This window comes from Natator depressus, chromosome 2 (assembly GCF_965152275.1).
Source record: "Natator depressus isolate rNatDep1 chromosome 2, rNatDep2.hap1, whole genome shotgun sequence".
Lineage (NCBI taxonomy): Eukaryota > Metazoa > Chordata > Testudines > Cheloniidae > Natator > Natator depressus.
In genome coordinates this window covers 68,662,212-68,687,137 of record NC_134235.1, presented here as the reverse complement: position 1 = coordinate 68,687,137, position 24,926 = coordinate 68,662,212, and the positions used below count along the sequence as shown (strand labels likewise).

At 39.8% G+C, this 24,926-nt stretch overlaps 1 protein-coding gene across 3 annotated transcripts in view; it reads right to left on the bottom strand.

The window, feature by feature from the left end:
- The window catches only part of RB1CC1 (RB1 inducible coiled-coil 1), a 158,558-nt gene that overhangs the window by 77,580 nt on the left and 56,052 nt on the right, over positions 1-24,926 (bottom strand). For all 3 annotated transcript variants that reach the window (XM_074944388.1, XM_074944389.1, XM_074944390.1), the window contains 7 exons: positions 24,334-24,536; positions 23,562-23,997; positions 17,912-18,082; positions 3,946-4,130; positions 2,827-3,013; positions 2,650-2,731; positions 1,173-1,234 (listed from right to left, as the gene is read on the bottom strand). In XM_074944388.1, the coding sequence (XP_074800489.1) occupies positions 1,173-1,234; positions 2,650-2,731; positions 2,827-3,013; positions 3,946-4,130; positions 17,912-18,082; positions 23,562-23,997; positions 24,334-24,536 (1,326 nt within the window). The remainder of the gene's footprint in view (positions 1-1,172; positions 1,235-2,649; positions 2,732-2,826; positions 3,014-3,945; positions 4,131-17,911; positions 18,083-23,561; positions 23,998-24,333; positions 24,537-24,926) is intronic.

Here is a 24,926-nt window from a genome sequence, read left to right as displayed (position 1 = left end):
TAAAAATCTGTAGGATCTCAAAAGTTTTTATTCTTCTTATAGAAAGCTCTAGTCTCAGTTTTATTAAAAAGTCTACATGCACATATATTCATTAACCCTCTCTATGATGTTGTGATGTAGCAATTCCTCCTTCTTACTAAGTTTTTTGAATCATAAATGTGATGTGGGGGGGAAGAGAAGGGAGAGCAGAGGCTTGAAAATTAGTGTGCTGCTAAACAAACAGCTAAATATTAGTTTAGCTGAGGAGTTACAATATTAAAACAGGGGTAATCCTTTATCTGACTGTATGGTACTATTATAAAATGCCAAGGAGCAAAATACTGAAAAAGCACTTTATGGGACAGAAAGTCAGAAATATAATGACATGAGCAACATTTCATAATGATCAGAAACATGGAGACATGCCATCGTTAGAGTCAAACAAGTTGAATCAAATCAAAGCAGAAACCTGTCCAACCCACAATCATGTTATATTTGCTAGCCACTTCAGACAATTTAGGATGGTGAATATATTCCATTCCACCATCCAGTGAATGTGTGAAAAATATTCTGCTTGCTTTTATCACCTCATGAACTCTATGGCTGTATTATGCAGGTTAGAGTAGATCATCGTACTGATCTCTCCTGGCTTCAAAATCTTTTTTTTTTTTTTTGCTCCCTGAAAATATCTGTATTCATAATCCCACAAAATTTTAACTTTACTTCAAAAAGAGAAGTACCAAGTTGACTCTGCCCCCAGTATCATATTGCCATCCATGAACAGTTCTGAATCAAAGTGTCATTATACAGGTTACATCCTTAATTTTTTATATCCTCTTCATAGCAAGAGACAGCACAGGTATTCTGAACTCAAGGCTTAGGGCAAAACTGGTTTAAAATGTGCCACTCAACAACAAAAATTCAGAAGTACTATCAACCAACCTCCCTAATCTGTGAGATTAGTATTACTTAGTTTAAAACAACTGAAAATTGATTTTTTTTTTTGTTTAACTTCGCAAAAGAGTGTTCAAATCCAGGCAGCCAATTAACTGCTAGACTTGCAAAGTAACTTTGCCTTCACTAGTGTGTGAATATTCAGACATCGATTTTTCTACAGAAACTATGAATATAAAAATACATTTAAAAGCCTCAAGTTTCTGAACGTAGGAGGAGATATAGCATGGAATACATACACAAAAGGATGGAGGCCAAGAGTCAAGTCCCCTAAACAAACGATTCCTTAAAAAAGACTTCCCTGTACAAAGAAACAAACTTTGGTTATTTAGCAGTCATGCACACAACATTCAAACACACCACAAAGATGGAACACAACAATCTATTGTACATGTAAGTGTTGCACTAACTCTGGCAGCTCACTACACATTTGCATTCTTCGACAGATAATAATGTCAAATGACTGCAGGATTTCAGACCAAAAAGCATGTCAGAATTCTGTCCCCCATTCAAGCCTTTTTGTTTTTTCATGTTGGCCCTCATACCCAACCAATCATCCTCTTTATAGATCTCCAAGTATCTTCTCTTCTCTTTGAAGTTTCCCTCCAAAATCCCTTTTTACTGTTAATCTTTTTATCCAACACTATCTACTACTCTTTGTTTGCTTTGAATTTCATAAAGTAGGGCAAAAGAAATCAATAATAAGCTTTACAGCAGGCCGACATTAGACAAAAAGGTGCCCTGGGCGAACTTATATTTTGGCACCGCTGGCCCCCGCTGTCTCCCCAGGTTCCCACCCCACCCCCCCCATTGCCCCTGCTGTCTCCCCGGGCTCCCCACTCATCCTCCCAATCTCCCCTGCTGCCTCCCTGGACTCCCTCCCACCTCCCCTGCCATTGTCCCCAGGCCCCTGCTGCCTCCCTGGGTTCCCCCCCAAATCACTCCCAGACCCTGCTGCCTCCCCACCACACTGTCTCGAGCTCCCTTCCCACAGTCTTGCACCCCAGGCCTGCCCCACTCCTTGCTTCTTGACCACAGAGTCCCCACCCCCCCGACCATAGCACTCTGAGTGGTCGCCCACATTGCCCACCTGTAAGGCCTGCCCTGCTTCACAGAAAAAAAATAAGATTAATCACATTTTTTTTGTTTTTAACTTTGTCCTGCCTTTCTCTATTTCTTTTGCCTGTTATTTCAAGTGTTTGCCCAAATGCTCTTCAAGAAATGATTTTTTGTTGTTGTTTCTGTAAAGCACACCACAAGTTCCGCCACTGAATATTAAGCGGCAACATCAAAAAGTTACCTTAATAAGATTAATATAGAAGTCTGTATAAATCAGTTTAAAGTAGCTATTGCATTAAAGTATAAACATGTTAAATTACTGAAGTTTTTTAAACAAAGATTTTAAATTAACTGAGAATTTTTAACAATATTTTGAATAAAATATATGGCAGGGTTTACTAATTTGTTGGCATACTTCTTTGATGGCACACTTTAGAAAAGTAACTCCATTTTTAATATACTTTGTATTGTATATATTTTGTACATATCAAATTGAAAGTTATTTTTATTCACATGAACATCACTTATAGTACATATCATTAATCTAGGTGTTCCAAACTAAGACAGCTCAACTATACAGCGTTCGTTGTTTGAAAACTACAGATATGCACTAAAATGGTAGTTGTGATTTAAGTTACAGAAGAGGAAAACACTTACTAAACAATTTCCCAAAAGATTCCCTTTTTGCCTTTTCAGCTTCATATAGATGTTTCCCATCTTTTATTAAAGCACCAGCCCACTACGAAAGGGAAAACATATACAGTCAGCATGGTAAGTCAGTTTCCATGATCACACAAAGGTAGAACCTTGAAATTATTCATTTAACTCGCTTACCTCCCTGTAGTGTTTTATAAACATTTTTCTCCTTACAACCTCAACAACAGCTAAACAGTACATTTGAGGAACAGTACTGAGAGCCTCTACAATCTTGACTCTTTCTAGCAGCTCTGTTACAAGGCGAAACAAGGCTTGCAGTTTCTCTCCATCTTGGTCCGCATGAAGCATCACAAAGCAACACCATCTACAGAGTAAAATATACCAGTAGTTACAAGATCATCAGACTTTTAAAAGGAAAGCAAGGATGTTATACTAATGCACATTTATCACAATTAAGTTCACACCCTGGATTATTTCTTCCTTAGAGTCTCATTTTGCTTTTAAAAAGATAGCTGTTGATCAGTCACCTGTTTATTTGTTTATATTGCGGACAATATGTCTATTTCCTGAAAAAGACACTAACAATCCTTCCCAAACATGGTTTTTATTCATATTTTTCATGCTGACAATGCCCTGAAGCATACAGGACAGCCGCAGAGTGAGCAAGACATTTTATTTTCCGTTAAGCAGGGCTGAATGTGATTACACTGATCACCATTTAGTGCTGGACAGCATCTGTCTCGTATCGCAAATGTTAGACAATGCTTTCATTTTACTATGCTGTCATTGCATGAAATCTTTATATTAACATACTGTAAATAAATGACAAATTACTAACTAGTTTAACTTATTCTGTCTCATCACAAACTGCTGAAAAGTATTCTGTTTAAAACATGTATTCTGAAAGCATTACTCCGCTTTTAAAGCACCAAAATCTACGTAATTGCTTATCATAGGTCACATGAGACATTTTGTCCATTTACTACCAATTCCTTGAACGTTTTCACCAATTTGGATTGTATTAAGGTACAGGAAAAATAGTTTTAGCTATTGTACAAAAAACACAAACTAAGCCATATTACTGTGCCTGATTTACATCACAGACATCATATGATATGCATAATTTCAACCTTCATCACATTTCTTCCCTCCAAAACCAAAAAACTATATGTATTAATCCAGAAAAAAATTAATCCAGTAAATACTGTATTTAAGATTTATTCATATGACACTTTATATGATAAATTCCAGTGACATAAACCAAAAAAAGCTTTAAAGAAAACTGACATCACTTACTTTAGTCTGACTTGTAGATTATTTGCAAGCTCTTGTTTGGCAGTGGTACATTTCTGCTTAATATCTAACAGTTTCCTGTGATTAGTTAACATAATCATCAGCTGATTTGCATGACTCAAACACAAATCAGGTAGCACAGAAGGATCTTTCAAGTTCTCAGCTCTCTTCTGATTAGCCAAAAATCCCTATAAGAAGAGCAATGCTTGTTAAGCGGATCTGTGTGACAAAATGAAGGATGTTCGCCCCTTAGTTGGTTCTATATCAGTGTCACTGTTTACTCATTTACATAGCACATTCTATCTGTAAGGAAGTGAAACAGCTTTAACAAACTTACCTGGCCTCACTCTGAGATATGATGTGATCACTGAACAAGGTGGTATTGTTCCAGGGTTTTATTCCTTAAATAAAATTCTATTAATTACTATCAACAAATAAAGAAAAAAAGAACCACTGTATATTTAAATATTATTAACAAAGACCGGTGCTATTTTGTAAATGGGCAAATTTAACATCCCACAGCAAGCAAGGCAGCATACAGGGCAGTCTATTTTGTTCTTAGAACTATAGTCATCGATATAATGTAGTGCAGATGGAATATTCTCACACATCAGGAGGAGAACTGTCACTTTAGTCCTTTTTAAATCTTAAACTGTTTTGTCAAGTCTTGCAACAAAACTATTTTTATAGGCTAAAATCATTCCAGTTATGTAGTTGCCTTAATCAGGCAACTTTTTCTTATTATTGCCTGCATCATAACAGAGCCTCTTTTAGACCACTTTTCCCACTCTCAATAACATGGACCACCTCCATACCTATTTGACATAATGTAAATATTTTTAAAATATACCGCCAATAATTCACATTTTAAAACTTCAAATAGTAAAAAAAATAATGCTCAGTTTGACAAAAACAATACATGAAAAATAAAATAATAGCTAAGCATAGATGGATTTATTTCAATGATTCTGCACAACAGAGTTGGCTTTGACATTTCTGTAAAAGTACTCTCATATTCTTATTATGTAATGCCACCTACTGACCATAACTATACATGCAACTCCCAACTTTCAAAGCTCGAAAATGTTCTTTAAAGTTATATTAACCCAGAGAGTAATGTTTACTTTTGACTTGTGCTTGAATACTTGTATTACCTGATTCCTACATGGAAAATAATTAAAATATTTTCCACCTGGGAATCAAAGTGCAGCCAAGTCAAGTGACTGTCTAATACTATTTTGACTTCCAACTAATATTTTGGCTTCATTTCATGTATTATTTGTATTCGTTACTATGGCATCTGGCATGTCATTTACTTCACAAATAAATATATATATATAAAGCTAGAAGTTATTTACATTTTTTTCATGCAAGATTAAAACTATTTATATTATGTTTCACTACTATATATATATTTTTAATACATAGGCATGCCCATCACTGTCTTGGGAACTGAACAGTATTACAACATTCCCACCATTTATATTTATAAATATAAATAAATATTTATATTTATATCGAGGTACTACTGGTTTGAATAAGCCAGATGAGGTTAATTGCCATGGTGCCACATAGGGAGTGAGGTATTTTCTCAGGTAGTCAGGACACAAACCAGACATAGTTGTAGTAATCCAAGTTAACACACTGAACTGCACCCAAACCAAAAAGAGAGCCCATTAATTCTCTGCAGAATTGGTGCTTCCTGAGGTTCACACCATGAAACAGGCGGGCAACTGCAAATCAGTCAATCATTTAAACTCAAACATGCAACAATTCAAAGGCATAATACACAGAAACACCTTTTGTGTCACTCTCCCTACAATTTCCAAAACCGTGTGCTGGAGGAGGAAGGACTACAGCAGGAACAGAACAAAGGTGGAGATTTTCAAATGCACAAATGACAGAGATACACTGACTTTCAGTAGGCGTTACCTGACATTTGGCTCTTTGAAAATCTCTACCAAAATGGCTAAAAAGTTAGTGTCTTGGAAGGTGTCAACAGTGAACTTATTACTGAAGTTTCCTGTAAGTTTTAACAATTGTTCCAAGTTAGTACTTTTTCATCAATTTTGTAACTTCTAAAAAACATAACGTGTTAAAAACAGATAGTCTGCAAAATGTTAAAGACTTGTTCAATTGCCCTAGTATTTTACCATGGTTATTCACTGCTCTTGGAAGAGTGCAGTAGTAAACAGCAACTGCAACATCACTACACTCTCTTCCTCTTCCTTTATTGGTTGGTAAACGTTTGAGAAAAAAATGTTTTCCCAGGATCTAATATTAATAGATTTCAGAAATTTCAATAAAAGATCTTTTCGATTTTATCATTCCCTTTATGGCATTTTCAACCCAAACACTAATGTATTGCGCAAGAGCACGAAACTCGCTAGTCGAGTTTCAAAATCTGAACATAGTGAAGAGAAAAACTACACAACTGGTATAAAGGGGAAAAGTTAATTTTAGCAATGTAAGAAGTTTTAAGTAAAAGGTAGGGGTTTTTTTCCCCTTTACGTATAAAAGCTAACCAGAGTCATTTCTAAAAACAGTATTTCACAGACCAGTTAGGCGTCTTCATATATTAATAAAGGCATTGTTTCATATTTTGAAGATTAACATATTATCCTTAATAAATGAACTGTGTCCTTTCACTTCTTGATATTAATTAGCTCTAATATACATATTCTACATTTTCCCATCAGATCATTAGACACCAAAAAGATGACCGTTGGTAGCTGGGGAGAAATGTTAAAGACTTCCTTACGTTAACTGCATGTTACTATGGTCATAAGGTGATTTAAATGCTAATGAGTTATAAGGAGAATTAGCCAATTGGCCTATCAGATTAAAAGCCCTCAGATAATATCAGGGGAACACTACAAAGATGGACAGGAGTTCAACCCTCATGTATGTTAATAAGTTTTGGTAGGTTATGAGTAACTTATTGTAAATGATGTCAGACTGATGGCGGAAGGTCATCCCTTCCTGTCCCTCAACAGGAGCCAGCCACCTCCACTCTTCTTCAGGATTCCATATGGATATGTGAATATGAAAAACCTGGAAATACTGGTGCTGGACTCTCTGCACTTTCTAACCATTGCAGTCTATGTGGCAGCTATATTTGTAATAAAGCTTTTAATAACAGTACAGTAGATGGGATTGTGCTTGCTGTTTCTCATGTTCCTCAAGTCTACAACCCCAACAGTGCTCCTAGCCTACATGGTGCTGTTAGCCCTAATGTTTTGAATAGTACAGTAGTCATGGAGATCAGACTTTTGCATAGGCATGGGAAGGTGCAGGGGGTGCTGCAGTACCCCCAGGTTTTGCGCCCAGCATCCTGACTGCTGGCTCTGCTGCCATCCCAGGGTCCTTCTCAGCCACTGGCCCCAGGGGCTCTGCTGCCAGTCCAGGGTCCTGGTTGCTGGCCCCAACTCTAGGAGTTGGTGAGGGGCGTGGACAGGGTTAAGGGGAGGGTGCAGCTCAGCACCCGCACTCTAAAAATTGTTCTAGCGCCACTGGACTTTTGTCTAATACTAGAGTTTAAAGAGGTCATCAGTATTATGCAATACCATAATCAGTAAAGGCTACAATCATGTGGCACATCTTTCACTGTGTTTTGTCCTATGCAAAGTCAACTATTACCTCTCCACAATGGAGGCCTTGGCAACTGTATGCCTTACCTCCCACAATGGAGGAAAAATGCACTGGTCATTTTGTTGACTGGAAAGTGTATGCTGTCCAGGCACTAACATAGCCCATGCCTGTGACAATGACCCAAGAGAGCATGAAACTGCCAAACACGTTCACACCTTCTCCCATGCCAGTCCTTACCTGTGGGAAAAGCTCCCAATCAAAATCCTCCTTCAAGTCTTTTTTCAAAACTCACCTATTCTGTAATGCATACAGAGAAGTGCTGTTAATGGCTAGATAAGTAGAGAGCTGTGATTACTGGTTCTGATTTGCTAATAATTGCCCATATCCTCTTATTCCTGTTACTCCATGTTCCCCAATACCCAGACCTCAGCCTCTTGTTGGTCTGATCCACCTGGTATTTTAGATTAATGTTTTGTGAGCATTACCAGAAAAAGCAAGCTTAATCATCATAGCCATTGGTACCTGCAATGGTTTGAGGGAATTGTGATCTACCACAGTACCACTGCATCTGTTATTCTGATCCTGCAAGATGCCCTGCCCAAATCAAGCCAGAGGGAACCAGTTGATATCAAAGGCCCTACCAGCTTCAGCTGAATCTTTAATACCACCAGTCATGTGAACATAAGGTACTTGCCATCTCTGCCTGTCTCATATGAGTCATTTTTCCTTCCTTTGCCTATTTCCCCATTAACAGATTTATTTGGGCATAAGCTTTCGTGGGTAAAAACCCCACTTCTTCAGATGCATGGAGTGAAAATTACAGATACAAGCATAAATATATATTGGCACATGAAGGGAAGGGAGTTACCTTACAAGTGGAGAATCAATGTCGAAGGCCAGTTCAGTAAGGGGGGATGTGCTCCACTCCTAATAATTGATGAGGAGGTATCAATACCAAGAGAGGGAAAATTGCTTTTGTAGTGAGCCAGCCACTCTCAGTACTTATTCAAGCCCAAATTGTAGCTCAGCAGTTTAATTTTCAGTCCATGCATCTGAAGAAGTAGGTTTTTTACCCATGAAAGCTTATACCCAAATAAATCTGTTAGTCTTTAAGGTGATACCTCGTTGTTTTTGTGGATACAGACTTAACACGGCTACCTCTCTGATATTTCTCCATTCTCACTTCCTTCTTTCTGCCTTCTGTGTAATAAGAATTTTATTAACTTAACTGGCCAAGACAAATCCATCCCTGGTAATACTGAAGACTATAACCAAAACATCAAGCTGAAAGCAATGCCTTTGGCAGTCCACTGCTGATGAAAGGATGCCAAGTCTCAAAGACCATGTGCTTTTCCTACAATTTCACAGCAACTATGTTGCAAGTGAGAAAGTGTCAGAGACAGAAGCTGCACTTTTCCCCACATTGTGTAAGTTGTTTTTTGTTTGTCTGTTTTTGTATCCCAAAGGAAAAGAACTGAACAATAGCAGCTCAAGACAATCTAAACAAACTTTTGTTTTCCTCAAAAAGACAACAAATACAAACTTTAGTAATAAAGGACTGTTTAGAAGACCATATATACCTGAAGAGAAAGCAAATAAGCAAAATTGTTAACATGTAACTTTACTGAATTTTTTCCATTTCAAATGCTTTCACTGTTTTTCGTCTTTCTGTGCATTTAATAAAGCATTAAGAAAATCTGTAAAGATGGTTGTTCAAATGGGAGGAGGCCAGTTATAACTTGACAGAAAACTCAAGACAACACTGGTTGAATGTTTTAACAATAAATAAGGGGTGTGGTTTGTTTTTGTTTTTTTAACACTTTAGACACCCTCTCATCAACACAACACTGTGCATGACATCTGGGTTAGTCAAGCAATGGCAAAACTGGTTAAAGGCTATACAGGAAATGTCCTATCTCCCTATGCAGACACTGCTTGCGCTCCCTATATGCACGCACATCACCAGTGTAGGTTTTAAGTGGTATAGAGAGGACTTTGGTGGCTCTGTCATTCTATGGTAAATCTCACCCTTTTTAAAATTTAACAGATGAGTGTTGAAGCAAGGTAACATACAAGTTTATGGTCTGACCTTTCAAATTTCAGCTTAAGAAACTGTTTTACTTCTGCATCTCAATCAAAAGGGTCTTTGGTTAAAATGAAAGAAATTTTGTGGAACTGTCATTTGACTGTTAAAGACTTCAAATACCATACTTTGCAAAATGGACACACTTAGCTTGGGAACAGAACTGGAGTGAAACAGGAGCTGTATTTGGCTAGAGTAATGTGGGAGACAGCACTTGTACGTACAAGGATGGATTCTAATTTGACCTTGCTTTTCATGAACTCAGTTCTCTCAAACATTTTTTTCCCTCTTACTAAGGACTCCTAATTCGAATGAAAGAAACCTAGATACATATCTGCATTTAAGGTGAGTGAGGTAAAAAACTATTACTCATCTTCTCGGAACTGTTGTTCTTCGAGATGTGTTGCTCAAGTCCATTGCAATTAGGTGTGTGCGTGCTGCGTGCACAGTCATTGGAAGTTTTTCCAGTAGCAGCACCCATCAGGTTGACTATGGAGCCCCCTGGAGTGGCGCCTTCATGGCGGTGAATATAGGTGTCTGCTGACCCACCACCTCTTTAGTTCCTTCTTGCCAGCTACTCCAACAGAGGGAAAGGTGGGTGGGTTTGCAGTGGACAGGGGATTGGTCCTGCTTTGAGAAGGGGGTTGGACTAGATGGCCTCCTGAGGTCCCTTCCAACCCTGATATTCTATGATTCTATGAACACATCTCGAAGAACAACAGTTAGGAGAAGGTGAATAACCGCTTTTTCTTCTTCGAGTAATTGCTCATGTCAATTCCAGTTAGGGGACTCCCAAGCCCTAACTAGGAGCTGGGGTCAGAGTTCATGGAACGCTGACTGGAGCACCACTCTGCTGAATGCCGTATCTCTGTTGAAGGGAGGAGAAACGCGTCTGCGAGAGAGCCCAGACTGATTCCGGAAGGAACAGAATCAAGAGCATTTTCTGACACTCTTCATGGCAAACAGGTCTATTTGGGGAACTCCCCACCTCTGGAAAATGGTGTGTACTATGTCCAGGTGAATAACTCATTCGTCATTGTGGAAGGATCTGCTGAGAGAGTCTGCAAACTTGTTCTGAGAACCTGGGATGTAAGATGCTTCCAGGTGAATAGAGTGGGTTATGCAGAAGTACCACAGCTTGAGGGCTTCCCAACATAGGGGAGAGGAATGAGCCCCACCTTGCTTGTTTATGTAGAACATCTCAGTTTTGTTGTCCGTCATGACCCCCACGCACTTGCCTTGCAATTGGGTTTGGAAGGTTTGACATGCCTGTTGGACTACTCTCAACTCCTTGACATTGATGTGGACAGAGCTCATCCTGTGATCAGAAACCTTAGGTCTGTAGTTCGCCCAGGTGAGCGCCCCATCCCAACGCTGATACATCTGTCACCAGGGACAGAGAGGGCTGGGGCTTCTTGAGGGGGACTCCCCTGCATACCTCCTGTGGGTTAAGCCACCAGTGTAGAGACTTGAAAACTTGCACTGGAAGGGTAACCACCGTGTCCAGGCTGTCACGTCCCAGACAGTAGGCCAGCACCAGCCAAGGTTGGACAGGCCTGAGCCTCAGCCTGAGCCTGAGCCTCGTGTGCTGTACAATATACGTACATGCTACCATGTGGCTGAGGAACCTCAAGCAGCCCGTGCTGTGGTAGTAGGGTACCGTCTGAGGCTTTGCATGATGTCCATCATTGACCGAAAGCAAGTCTCCAGCAGGGATGCCCTGGCCTGGCCAGAGTCCAAGACTGCTCCGATAAACTCTATCCTCTGTGTCGGCCATAGGGTTAATTTGTGCTCGTTGAGTAGGAGACTGAACCTGTCGAAGGTGGACCTTACGAAGCTGACCTGTCTCTCCACTTGGTCCCTGTAATGTCCCCTGAGCAGCCAGTCGCAGGGGTACGGATATACCTGCACCTGCCTCTGGGGTAGGAAGGTGGCCATGACCAACATGCACTTGGTGAACACTTGTGGGGCCATTGCCAGGCCAAAGCGGACTGTGAATTGGTAATGGTTGTGGTTGATCACGAACCTGAGGAATCGTCTGTGGGCAGGAATTATCGAGATGTGAAAGTACGCATCCTTGAAGTCGAGGGCCGCACACCAGTCTCCCAGATCCAGAGAGTGAATAATTGCACTCAGGGAAACCATGCGGAATCTCAACTTTTTCATGAAGCTGTTGAGGCCTCACAGGTTGAGGATGGGTCTGAGACACCCCCCGCTTGGCTTTGGAGATTAGGAAATAATGAGAATAGAATCCCTTGCTCCTTAGCTCCTGAAGAACCTCCTCCACTGCTCCTGCGGTGAGAAGTGTTTGGACCTCCTGTATGAGGAGATGCTCGTGAGAAGTGTCCCTGAAGAGGGACAAGGAAGGGGGATGAGAGGGAGGGAAAGAGCAGAATTGGAGAGAATATCCCACTTCTACCATGCGAAGGACCCAGCGGTCTGATATTATCTGAGACGAAGCACAGTAAAAATGGGACAGACAGTTCAGGAAACAGGAATGAGGATCTGGTACGTTGACTGGTCTGCCGTCCTTGGGTGCACCTTCAAAAGGCCTGCTTAGGGCCTGACGATAGCCTCGCCGAGCCCTGGCCTTGGCTGGGTGGAGGCTGGGAAGGCTTATGCCTGCCATTCCTGCCACGCTTCTTTGAGAAGTCCTGCTGGGCCGGGGGGGGAAAGCGTTGCGTGGGCTGAGGCTAAAATGTTTTCTCTGGGTAGCAGGGGTATGCATGCCCAGTGATGTTAACGTAGCCCACAAATATTTTAGGCTGTGAAGCCTGGAGTCTGTTTGCGCCGCAAAAAGGCCTGTGCCATCAAAAGGCACGTACTGAATTGTTTGTTGTACCTCCAGGGGGAAGCCTGGATGCTTGGAGCCATGAGCTCCTCTTCATTGCTATGCCCAAAGACAAGGTATGCACGGCCAAGTCCGCATCATCCAGTGAGGCCCGTAAAGAGGTCTGTGCCACTGCCTTGCCCTTATCCACTATGGCCCCAAACTCTGCGTTGGATTCAGTAGGTACCAGTTCTTTGAATTTCAACATGGGGTTCCATGAGTTGAAATTGTACCTTCTCAGGATTGTCTTTTCCTTGGCAATCCTGAGCTGGAATCCCTCGGTTGAGTAGACCTTCCAGCTGAAAAGGTCCAGCTTTTTGGAGTCTTTTGGGGTTGGTCCCTTGTGCCCCTGATTCTCTCTCATTCACTGCGGCCACCACCAAGGAGCAGGGCTGTGGATGAACAGACAAGTACTCATACCCCTTAGAGGGGAAAAAGTATTTTCTCTCTACCCCCTTCGCTGTCGGGGGAATGGAGGCAGGGGTTTGCCACAGAGTTTTAATGATGGCTTGGACAGTTTTGATGTGGGGCAAAGCCACCCCCGATGGCCACTGGGTCTTCCGATTCGACTAACTCCTTGGCCTACAGCCCCATATTGTGAGCCATCCTGCGCAGCAGGTCCTGGTGTACTCAACTGTTAATAGGGGGCGGCCCAGAGGAAGAAGTCCCCGCCACCATTTCATCCAGAGGAGGCACTGGGCATTCCTGGCCCTCTGGCTCCCTGGGTATATCCTACTCAGTACCATGCTCCTCGGTGCCAACCTTGGATTCAGCACCGGTGGCAGGCTCGCGATCTGGACACGGTTGCGTAGCCCGTACTGATGTCATCTCAGAGTCCCGAGGGGTGGGACAACTCGTAGCTGGAAGGGGCACTCGAGGTTCTGACACCAGCAAGTGGGAACCTTTGTGAACTGAGTGCCCTCAGACTGGTGGTAGGCCCATGGTGTCCAAAAGTGCCACTGAGCTGGCCCCTGCCACTGCACTTGCTATGCACTACTTCCATGTCCTGCCTTCCGCGGAAGGATGAATAATAGGACTCTGCCTCCGAGTCAGATGATGTGGATCTAGAGCATCAAGACCATGGCGGTTCCAAGAGGGGTGGCACCAGGGATCGGTACCGCATGGCCAGTGCCATGGGGAGCAGTGCCATGGGGAGCGGCGACCTCCGCAACAGTGCGGGCTTGCCTCTGAATGGCACCCTGCGTTGCACTGCCAGAGGTCTAATCCGGCTGGCAGGGGACTGCAGAGCCATCATGGCAATCAAGTCCCTTGTGGCCTCGAAAGTGTCCAGGATGGAAGGGAGTTCTAGCTCCTGCACCGGGCACTTGTGCTCAGAAGAATTCATTGGCACAAGACTCGATGGTCCCCTCATGGGGCCGACTCCTGTGTTATCGGCGCCGGGTGCCCCTTTAGCAGGACGCACTCAGGCAACACTGGCTGATCCAGCAGCTGTCACCACGGGAGAGTGTCCCCTGTCTGTTTTCCTTGCCACTTATGCAGCACCGGGCAGTGTGAGCGGTGCCGGGCTGCCTCCACTGGCTTCGGTGCCAGGAAGCATCAGTGCCGAGGGTCTCTGTGGCCAGAGTCCTTCAGCGCCGCCCCACGCACAGAAGTTGGGCTACTCCACACTGAGGTGCTTAGTGCCGGATCCTGCTCGGTGCTGGATTCCATCAGGATCTGCGCCAGCCTGAAGTCCTGCTCTTTCTTCATCCTCGGGCAGAACCCTTTGCAAATATTGCACCATTCTGTTTGGTGAGCCTCCCCCAAACACTTGACACAAGAGTCATGGGGGTTGCCCGTTGGCATGAGCTTATGGCAGGTTCCACAGGGTTTAAACCCTTGGGATCGGGGCATGCCCTGAACCCCAAAGGAGGAAAGGGAATTTGGGGTGGGAAAAAGCCCCCACGCCTACTAAAACTAACAACTAAACACTAGCAACTTCAACTATTTACAAAACTAAACTATGAGACTACAAAACTAAGGGAAAAACACTTGCGAGAGGAAGCAACTACAGTTCCAATGACTGTCACTGGCGGTAAGAAGGAACTGAAGAGGCGGCGGGTTGGCAGGGACCTATCTTCACCGCCATGAAGGCGCCACTCCAGGGTGCTCTATAGCCGATCCAAAAGGTGCTAAAACCTTCCGACAACTGTGCACGTGGCACGCACACACCTAACTGGAATCAACATGAGCAAGCACTCGAAGAAGAATACCTTTTATTAGACCAACTTCTGTTGGTGAGAGAGAGAAGCTTTCAAATTTACACAGAGCTCTTCTTCAGGTCTAGGAAACTTATTCAGGGTCACAGTTAAATACAAGGTGGAACACCGTCACGCTGTATGGAGTTGCTCATGATCGTGAATGCCAACCTCAGAGCAGAACGTCAAAAAGCCGGGTAGACACTCCAAACTGGTGGTATGCTCTATAATTCAAACTTCACTAACCCAGTAACAAGTGTGTACTCCTAAAGCACTATAACAGTCTTACTACAGAATCACAGAAATTCCAGTCTATCTTGCCATCCATGGCAGCTGGACTTAGAGACAAATGGTCACTCACACCAAAGATCAAAAAATATCAAACCATTTATATCAAACCAGTTTCTGTAGAATATGAAACTGCAGATTTAAAAATAGAAATATGTCGCTACATATTATATTCCTTCAAATTCTAACCATTTCTCCTTAGTCTTCTCAAATAGTAAGCAGTTTGATTTTTGCACACATTCAGAAAAGGAAGAATAAGATGTGTACTATTCCAGAAATTAAATCAGAATAAAGCTAATGTCTCTCAGAAGCAAGGGTTGGGACCCCAAGTATTGTTTATAGATTCATAGATTCCAAGGCCAGAAGTGACTATATTCATCCTCTCATCTGATCTCCTGTACATAACACAGGCCACAGAACTTCCCCAAATTAATTCCCAAAGCATATCTTTTAGAAAAGAATCCAATCTGGATAGGAGAATCCACCACTACCCTGGGTAAATTATTCCAATGATTACTCAAACCATTGAAAATTTACACCTTAGTTCTTTCCAGTCTGAATTTATCTAGTTTCAACTTGCCACTGGATCATGTTATATCTTTCTCTCCCAGACTGAAGAGCCCATTATCAAATACTTGTTCCCTATGCAGGTACTTACAGATTAATCAACTCACCCTTAACCTTCTCTTTGTTAAACTAAATAGACTGAGCTCTTTGAGTATCTCACTATAAAGCATCTTTTAATAATTTAATCATTATTGTTGCTCCTCTCTGAACTCGCTCCAATTTATCAACCTCCTTCTTGAATTGTGGGGTATTCCAGCAGCAGTCACACCAGTGCCAAATACAGAGGGTAACATAACCTCTCTACTCCTACTCAAAATTCTCTTGTTTATGCATCCCAGGATCACATTAGCTTTTTTGGCCAGAGCATCACACTGGGGGCTCACGTTTAGCTGATTTACCATGACCACCAAATCTTTCTCAGAGTCATTGCTTCTCAGGACAGAGTCCATCATCCCCTAACTATGGCCCACATTGTTCTCTTTGATATAATATTTACATGCCATATTAAAATGCATATTGTTTGTTTGCACCCATTTTACGATCGGTCTGAATCAATATACTGTCGTCTTCATCATTTACCACTCCCCAATTTGTGTCATCTGCAAACAATGATGATTTTATGTTTTCTTCACTGATAAAACTATTACATAGCGTAGGGACATGAACCGATCCCTGCAGGACCACACCGGAAACACACTAATTGTGTGACAATTCCCCATTTACAGTTACATTTTGAGACCTATCCAGTATCCAGTTTTTAATCAAATTTAATGTGTGCCATGTTAATTTTATATTGTTCTAGTTTTTTAATCAACATGCCATGCCATACCAAGTCAAAGATTTTACAGAAGTCTATTACATCAACACTATTGCCTTTTATCAACCAAATATGTAGTCTCATAAAAAAGAGATATTACATTAGTTTGACATGACCTATTTTCTATAACCCCTTTTCATTTGCATTAAATTACATTACTCTCCTTTCATTCTTAAATGAGTTCTGTATCAGCCATTATCTAGCCTGGGATCCATGTCAGGCTGACAGGCCTATAATTATCTGGGCCATCCCATCTGAGCATTTTGGTGAATTGGCACATTAGCTTTCTTCCAGAACTTTCCCAGGGCTTGAAGACTTACTAAAAATCAACATTAATGGTCCACTGAGCTCCTCCGCCAGTTCTTTTAAAACTCTTGCATGCAAGTCATCTGGATCTGCTGCTTTAAAAAAAAATCTAACTTTAGTAGCTTCTGTTTGACATCTTACAGAGATACTAGTGGAATGGAAAGAGTGTTATCGTCACCATATAATGAGACTACATCATTTATTTTCCCCCTCCAATAAAGAATATTTATGAACATTTCTGCCTTTTCTGCATTACAATTGATAATTCTGCCATTTCCATCTAGTAATGAACCAATACCATTGTCAGGATTCATTTTGTTCCTAATATATTTTTAAAAAAACACCCTCCTGCTGCTTATTTTCCTTATCTCTGCTGGCCATAGCCGCCTTCTCCTTATGTCTTTTAGCTTCCCTTCAATAATTTACACTAACTTTTTCATGCCCAGGGTTGATTTTGTGTTGAGCATCTTACATGTCCAACTCATACCAAAATGCTCAGACATACAATCAGAAAAATAACCTTGATGGAAACAGAGGGGACAAGACTGGTCTACTTCATTAAATATATTTGTAATTTACTCAGCATTTGGGATTGTATGATGCAAAAAATGATAATCAAAATAGTTGAAAATTTAAATACAAAAAAGTGAGGACGTTCAGAATTATGGTTCCCATAGAAATTTTAACATGATCACTTGGCCATATGTGGTATTTTGTATTATTATGCTGTTTGTCAGAGCTACAGTTACAGTGAGAAGTGTAATTTTGGATGTCTCTCTGCATTTTGACCACAGTTTTATAGCTAAGGTTTACAGTTTCATTTGTTTTACTCTGTAGAGTGATGGGGGGAGTGGGTTAATGTGTACAGTATTTAAGAGTTTTGTACTGGCAACCACCACATCCAATGTTTTAAAACAACAAAAATCCTTAATTTTTTTTTTTTGAATGAATGACCCAGTACTATGTCTACATCCGTGATGGCTTAAAACTACCAAACTAAATTATCAAATTTGCCCTTATGGACTGAAAATAAGGAGAAGACATTTCCGCCAAAAGGTTCATTTTTAGAACGTGAGAAATAACCCCCCCCCCCCCCCCAAAAAGAAGAATGATAAGGAAAATGCACCTTCTATCATAATAAAGCCACAGCTACCATGCTTTTGTAATACTCTTGTACATAAAGTTAAATGTGTTGGAAACTGTTTCACATAAAGAGATATGCTTATTTGTTTTATTAGAGTGTTGTGCTACATTAATCTATTTCCCCCACCCCAAGAAAAAAAAATTACCTGAGCAAGGTCTTTTTGTTCATTTACTAGTCTGCTGCAGCTAGCTATCATCTGGTCCAACGCATAAAGCCTGTCCTCAAGCCCTTTAATCGCCTTCATGTTTTGATTATCTAGTTTGGCAATAGTTTGTCGACATTCTACCAAAAAGGGCTGAATGATCTTTGGATCAAGCTAAAAGATGGAAGAAAAAAGAGACTGTAATTATACATATATTTAGTGCCTTTTAAAAAAAATACTTCACGCTGTGTACAACAGATTGCAACTCATTAATAAAGAGACAATGACAACACTGACATTGAATGGTTGGTGCAGGAGCAAAAAAATAAAATAAAAAAATAAAAAAAATGAAATGAATATGTTACAGAGAAAACAAAATATTAAAATTCATCCAAATTATTTTGCTCTTAGTGTAGGTCTACACTGAAGCCTAGAGAGGAGGTGGGCTTCAGAGCCCAAGCTCTAGCATGAGCCCCAACAGCCACACAACTATTTTTAAAGCCATAGTACAAGCCTGAGTCTGTAGACCCAGACTCAGACTCACTACGGCAGGCTGCTGCTTACTGTGCTGATGTACCCACAGTTCCTTAATTTCTGATTTAGTTTTTCACTGGGAATTTCTTCTGTATCCCACATATTCTGTTTTGTTGTTATTATTTTACAATTTAGTCTTTGTTCTTACTTGTGGCATAAAATTAGAAATAGTTTGGGAACTATTAGACTATGCAATCCAGGTCCTTGAAAATGGAATCAAGATTAATTTAAAAAAAATGGAAAACTAAAGTGACAGCTCTTTATAAGATAGGCAGATATATTCACAAACAAATAACTGAGTGACGTTACAGAGCTGTACCACCTCTGATTACGTTTAAAACTTTTATTACATTTAAACTAGTCACTAATTTTTTGCTGGAGGAAAAGTTTGACTCATCCACCCTTACAAACCCACTATCACCAACAGATGTTAAAAAAGTAAGAGGTTACATCACATCTACAGGGCTTTGGGGTGATTCCTCCAATTCAACGTCAAAGTAGTGAAAAAAAGTAGAGACTTTCAATACAAATCCTTTAGTTATAAGAGACTAGGGAAATTACTGTTTCAATGGAACACAGTTCTGAATAAACTAGTTAAGAGCATAGAGCATGTCATGCTTGGGTAGCGTGGCATAACAATTTATCTAAAAGAGCTACTGCAAACCTGGTGTTGCAAGAGAGTTCAGTAAAAATTATTTTTAGGGAACTACTCTAACATTCAGAGGGGTAGCCGTGTTAGTCTATAAGGTGCCACAGGACTCTTAATGCAGATCCAGACTAACAGATGTATTTGGAGCATAAGCTTTAGTGGGTGAATACATGCATCCGACGAAGTGGGTATTCACCCACGAAAGCTTATGCTCCAATATGTCTGTTAGTCTAAAAGGTGCCACAGGACTCTTTGCCGCTTTTACTCTCACATTTAGTCACATGAGAACTCTTACCCTGAAGTCTATGATACCATATAAATGAGTGAATGCCTACACGAAGAAAATGCCTACATAAAGGCCAGTAGTACATAATCTGGGACCTAAGATACTGTTGCAAATGGCAGTATTGCCGCAAATGTTGTGGGATGTAGCAATGTGAAACTTTGAAGGAGGGATACAACAACATACAGAGGTACTAGAGTTAAAGAGATCCCCATTTACTCCAAAATAATAATAATAATAATAAAAAGGAAAGTGGGAAAAAGAAAGCAAATCGGAAAGTGATTCAACTTGGAAGAAAAAAATTAGAATTAGCCTTAATTTCCAGAAGAAAATATTAGTGCAAAACAGCTGAAGTTAAATGCCCACAGCGCATCTCAAAGAATACAATACTTCAGGATTTTTTAAAAACTTTTTGAGATGTCATGAAAGGCAGTTTTAAAACTGTCCTATCTTGTCATGTCTTTCTAAATGTACTATTTGTACTAAGGGTTCTCAAAGATTTTCAAATACTGGACAAACTCTTAACAGAGTCGTCAACTGGATCCTCCTCCCAATCACAATCCCATTCATGACTATATATTGTCCTTGTCGCAACTAGAACAGCTGTTTACATGGAAAAGTAATATTAGGGAAGTACATTATTTTTAACTAATGCAATTTGTGTTTTGACCTTTTGGAACAAAGAGGATCTCTGTTTCTCTCATTTCACTCTTCTCCACATACTACCCTGAGGTCTGATCTCCTCTCTGCTCACCCTGGAACTTCTCCTGCTGTCTTTGACTCTAGCCCCATTTGCAGGATCTGGCTCTTCCTTCATTGGTAGATAGCAGTTTCTGTCTGTGGTAGTTTCTTTCCGTCCCCTCTTGATTACATATCAGTAGCCCCAATAGAAGCTCCTTGTTGCTAACTACTTTTACAAGAAGCTACGTTTTTTGCATTAAGAGTCTGGATGTCTTTAGAAGCAATTGGAAGCAAGGAGCCAGCACCATGCAGAACATACTAGTTCTCCCTGGACCACCAATGGTCACAGACGAGAGCTTGGAAACTGCTGCTCTACAAAGAATTCAAACAGGAAGAATTCCATAAAGGAGGTTAGCAAGAAATGCCATCATAAATCAGTTGCATGGTTCAAATCTCTAAATAGCAATGAAAAAATCAATAAATTAATGCTAGCCTATTCCAGTTTTACATGTCAAAATGTCAACTCAGGATAAATTTAATACCAAATAACCATTCTGCCACAGGATAGGTATTTAGATATTACGGCTGTCAAGCGATTAAAAAATTAATCATGATTAATTGCACTGTTAAACAATAACAGAATACCATTTATTTGAATATTTTTTGATGTTTTCTAGATTTTCAAATATACTGATTTCAATTACAACACAGAATACAAGTGTACAGTGCTCACTTTATTTTTTATTACAAGTACTTTCACTGTAAAAAAACAAAATAGTATTTTCAATTCACCTAATACAAGTATAAGTGCAATCTCTATCATGAAAGTTGAACTTATAAATGTAGATGTAAAAAAAACCCACTGCTTTCAAAAATAAAACAATGTAAAATTTTAGAGCCTGCAAGCTCACTCAATCCTACTTCTGGTTTAGCCAATCGCTCAAACAAGTTTGTTTACATTTGCAGGAGATAATGTTGCTCGCTTCTTGTTTACGTTACCTGAAAGTGAGAACAGGCGTTCTCATGGCACTGTTGTAGCCGTCATCGCAAAATATTTACGTGCCAGATGTGCTAAAGGTTCATATGTCTTTTCATGCTTCAACCACCATTCTAGAGGACATATGTTCAACCTGAGGACAGGTCAGGCTCGATAACAATCCAAAGCAGTGCAGACCGACGCATGTTCACTTTCATTATCTGAGTCAGATGCTACCAGCAGAAGGCTGATTTTCTTTTTTGGTGGTTCAGGTTCTGTAGTGTCCTCATTTGAGTGTTGCTCTTTTAAGACTTATGAAAGCATGTTCCACACCTCGTCCCTCTCAGATTTTGGAAGGCACTTCAGATTCTTAAACCTTGGATCAAGTGCTGTAGCTATCTCACACTGGTACCTTCTTTGCATTTTGTGAAATCTGTAGTGAAAGTGTTCTTAAAATGAACAATCTGTGCTGGATGATCATCCGAGACTACTGTAACATGAAATATACGGCAGAATGCAGGTAAAACAGAGCAGGGGACATACAACTCTCCCCCAAGGAGTTCAGTCACAAATTTAATTAATGCAGGTTTTTTTTGTTTTTTTTAAATCAAGCGTCATCAACAGGGAAGCATGTCCCCTGGAATGGCAGCCGAAGCATGAAGGGGCATACAAATGTTTAGCATATCTGGCACATAAATACCTTGCAATGCCGGCTACAAAAGTGCCATGTGTCTGTTCTCACTTTCTGGTGACATTGTAAATAAGAAGGAGGGCAGCATTACCTCCTGTAAATGTAAACACACTTGTCTTTCTTAGTGATTGGCTGAACAAGTAGGAATTTGAAGGCTCTGAAGTTTTACATTGTTTTGTTTTTGAGTGCAGTTATGTAACAACAAAAATCTACATTTGTAAGTTGCACTTTCACAACAAAGATTGCACTACAGTACTTGTATGAGGTGAACTGAAAAATACTATTTATTTTATCATTTTTACCATGCAAATATTTGTAATAAAAATATACACTTATTTCAATTACAACACATAATACAATATATATGAAAATGTAGAAAAACATCCAAAGTATTTAGTAAATTTGAATTGGTATTCTATTAACAGTTCAATTAAAACTACAATTAATCGCGATTAATGTTTTTAATCACGATTACTTTTTTTTAGTTAATCGCATGAGTTAACTGTGATTAATTGACAGCCCTATTAGATATTTTTTTCAGTTCCAGATTAGTTCTGATTTCACGGAAGCCTTCGAATCATTCTGAAAAGGTACCAGATTTTTTAAAAAAGCCAAACAAACAAATGGGGAGGGGGGCAACAACTTAAGTTCTTTGCAAATAAAATTTAGGAATCCTAATGAAATCTAAAATATGTCAAATCTTCACTTATATACCATCATTTGCATAACTGCATTGCTGCTGTCAAGGGGAAACTGGGTAATTTAGCAGTTGGGTTGGTCTCTGCAATTACAGGTCGGGAGAAAGCTGGTTCCTTTGTAGTGACCAAACCAGATGATATGAAACTAGTTGTAGGCAGCTTGGACATAAACTTCTATTTAGAGAATCTTTAGCCTGTACTCCTTGAAGCTGACTCAAATATCAAGTGGAGAAACTAACACAGGGAACACCTACTCACAGAATGCCCCTCGTTCCTCCTCATGACACCAGAGACTTTTGTTATGTTGGTTCACAGGGAGCATTTTACTGGAGTTGCACAACTATAATGAACACAAAACTAAGATCCCAAAATAAAATATAAAATTTAAAAAATCTGTTTTAAACTAAGAATTACATATTACCACTAGTAAGTGAGAAATGAGAAGAGATTCATGAGGAAGAGGTTTTTAAATAGGCTACAAAGCTCACTAGTAAAAACCAAGAAAAAGATACGTCACTATCAAACAACCATCTAAAACTACTCAGAGCATGATGCTTCTCTATTGGAGACAGAAATGGAACACCCAGCTAGATATAAGCTACTCTGAGAAAGTGTGTATATCCATCTGCTGGTACAAAATATCAAAACCCATTTAATGGGCTCAATTTTTTTTCCTGTGTTTTTAATATGATAGAGGATTTAATCTTTTTTTAACAGAAAGTATGTTATACATCTGTGGGACCAGGAACATCCTTGATTTCACACAGGTTTGGGTATATTTTGTTGGGTAAGTAACATCACAAAGTTAGCGAAGAAAACAAAAATGTGTTACCATGCTAGCCACAAAAATAAATGCTGCTTTTTTTTTTTTTTTTTTATAAAACGTTTTGGACAACTATTCACATGAAATTACAACAAATCTAAGGATGGTCAAATTTTCAAACTAAGCAGCCCTCTGATTTTCTCTTCTCCATTTTCTCCTTTGTTTAAATGCAGAAAGTTGCAGGAGAAACAAAGTTAAAACAATTAAAGTCAGATCAACATTTACTTCAATAACACCAGCATCTGGTAACCAAACAGAAAGATTAAATGGGAAATTCCTATTATTTCATTAAGACTTTTTTTTTAAGTGTGAACTTACTCTGCTCATAGAATCAAAACATTTTCTGACTAATGATTCCACATCATTAGGTCTATCTTGAACATTTATCCAGTCCAACAGAGAGACATTGAAGGAAGGCAGATCATTCTCGTTAAGCTCCTCTGAAGTTTTACTCTCCTCAATAGTAGTGTTTTGACTGGATTCCCTATTTTCTTTGACATTTCCGGGATCTGTGCTGTCCAGGGCTGAATGCTCCACAGACTTGCAAAATGAGGATAAAAGTGATTTATTGTGCACTCTAGGTATATCAGAAGAAAGCACCAGTTCAGCAGACTTCTCATCTTCAGTTTCTTCACTTTCTGCCCCTCCATGCCCAACAGAAGAATCCAATCTTCCTAAACACTCTCTGTAACTATGTCTGGTTAGGCACTCCAGCAGTGGGATCTTGGACATTACAGAAACAGCTGTCCCCAAGCTTTAAAATAAAGGACAAACAAAACATCTATCAAGGAACTAATCTTACAAAAAGTTTAAGGTAGGCAATTTTTTTTTGCAGAATTTTAAATTTTTTGGTGCAGAATTCCCCCAGGAGTAAGCTTTTAAGAAAACTATAAGGAGTGAATGTTCTAACATATTAAGTTACCTACTGTATGATACTAAATACAACAAAAGTAGTACAAATGTACAGAATTCAGAACTTCTACTGGTTTACTAAGAATTAATTGTGGAAATATAAAATCATAAAACTTATTTTTAAATGCACTGATTGTGTAGGGCACTTTCTTATTGAAGAGTCTAACAGCAAACCTACTGTGTGAGTTTCAGCTTAATATCATCTATGGACTGCAGATAGTTTGAATATGCATTTTCAAACTTGAAAAGCAGCTTTTGATAAGAATATGTGCAATCTTCCAAATTGGCCATTATGGCGGCCCAGCCTTGGTGCTGAAGATGTTCATCATGGACCAGACCTTCACAAAAGGAACAAAGCTTCTTTGCAACCTCATACATTTCCTATGCCAAAAAAAAAAAAAAAGAAAGAAAAAAAAAGTAAATTCACAGAATTAAATTATCAGTCTAAACCTGTACTCAATGCAGTAATGCATTCAATGCAGTACTCAAATGTTTATCATACTTCAGAAAAACTATTGACTGTGACACCTAACAGAAAATTAAACACAAAGTCTAAAAGGTAGTGTTTAAATATGAACAGTTGTTTGGCCCTCCCTAAAAACATTTACTGAAAGTAATACAAACTTCCTTTACCTTTTTTTATTTTTTAACAAAAATTGTATTAAATGACAAACTCAATTTACTCAGACTGTTTACTGAATGTCATATTAATCCAAAAGAAAGCAAGACAGTCCTGGCCCCAGAAACCTACAAATTAGCCAGTACCGTTCC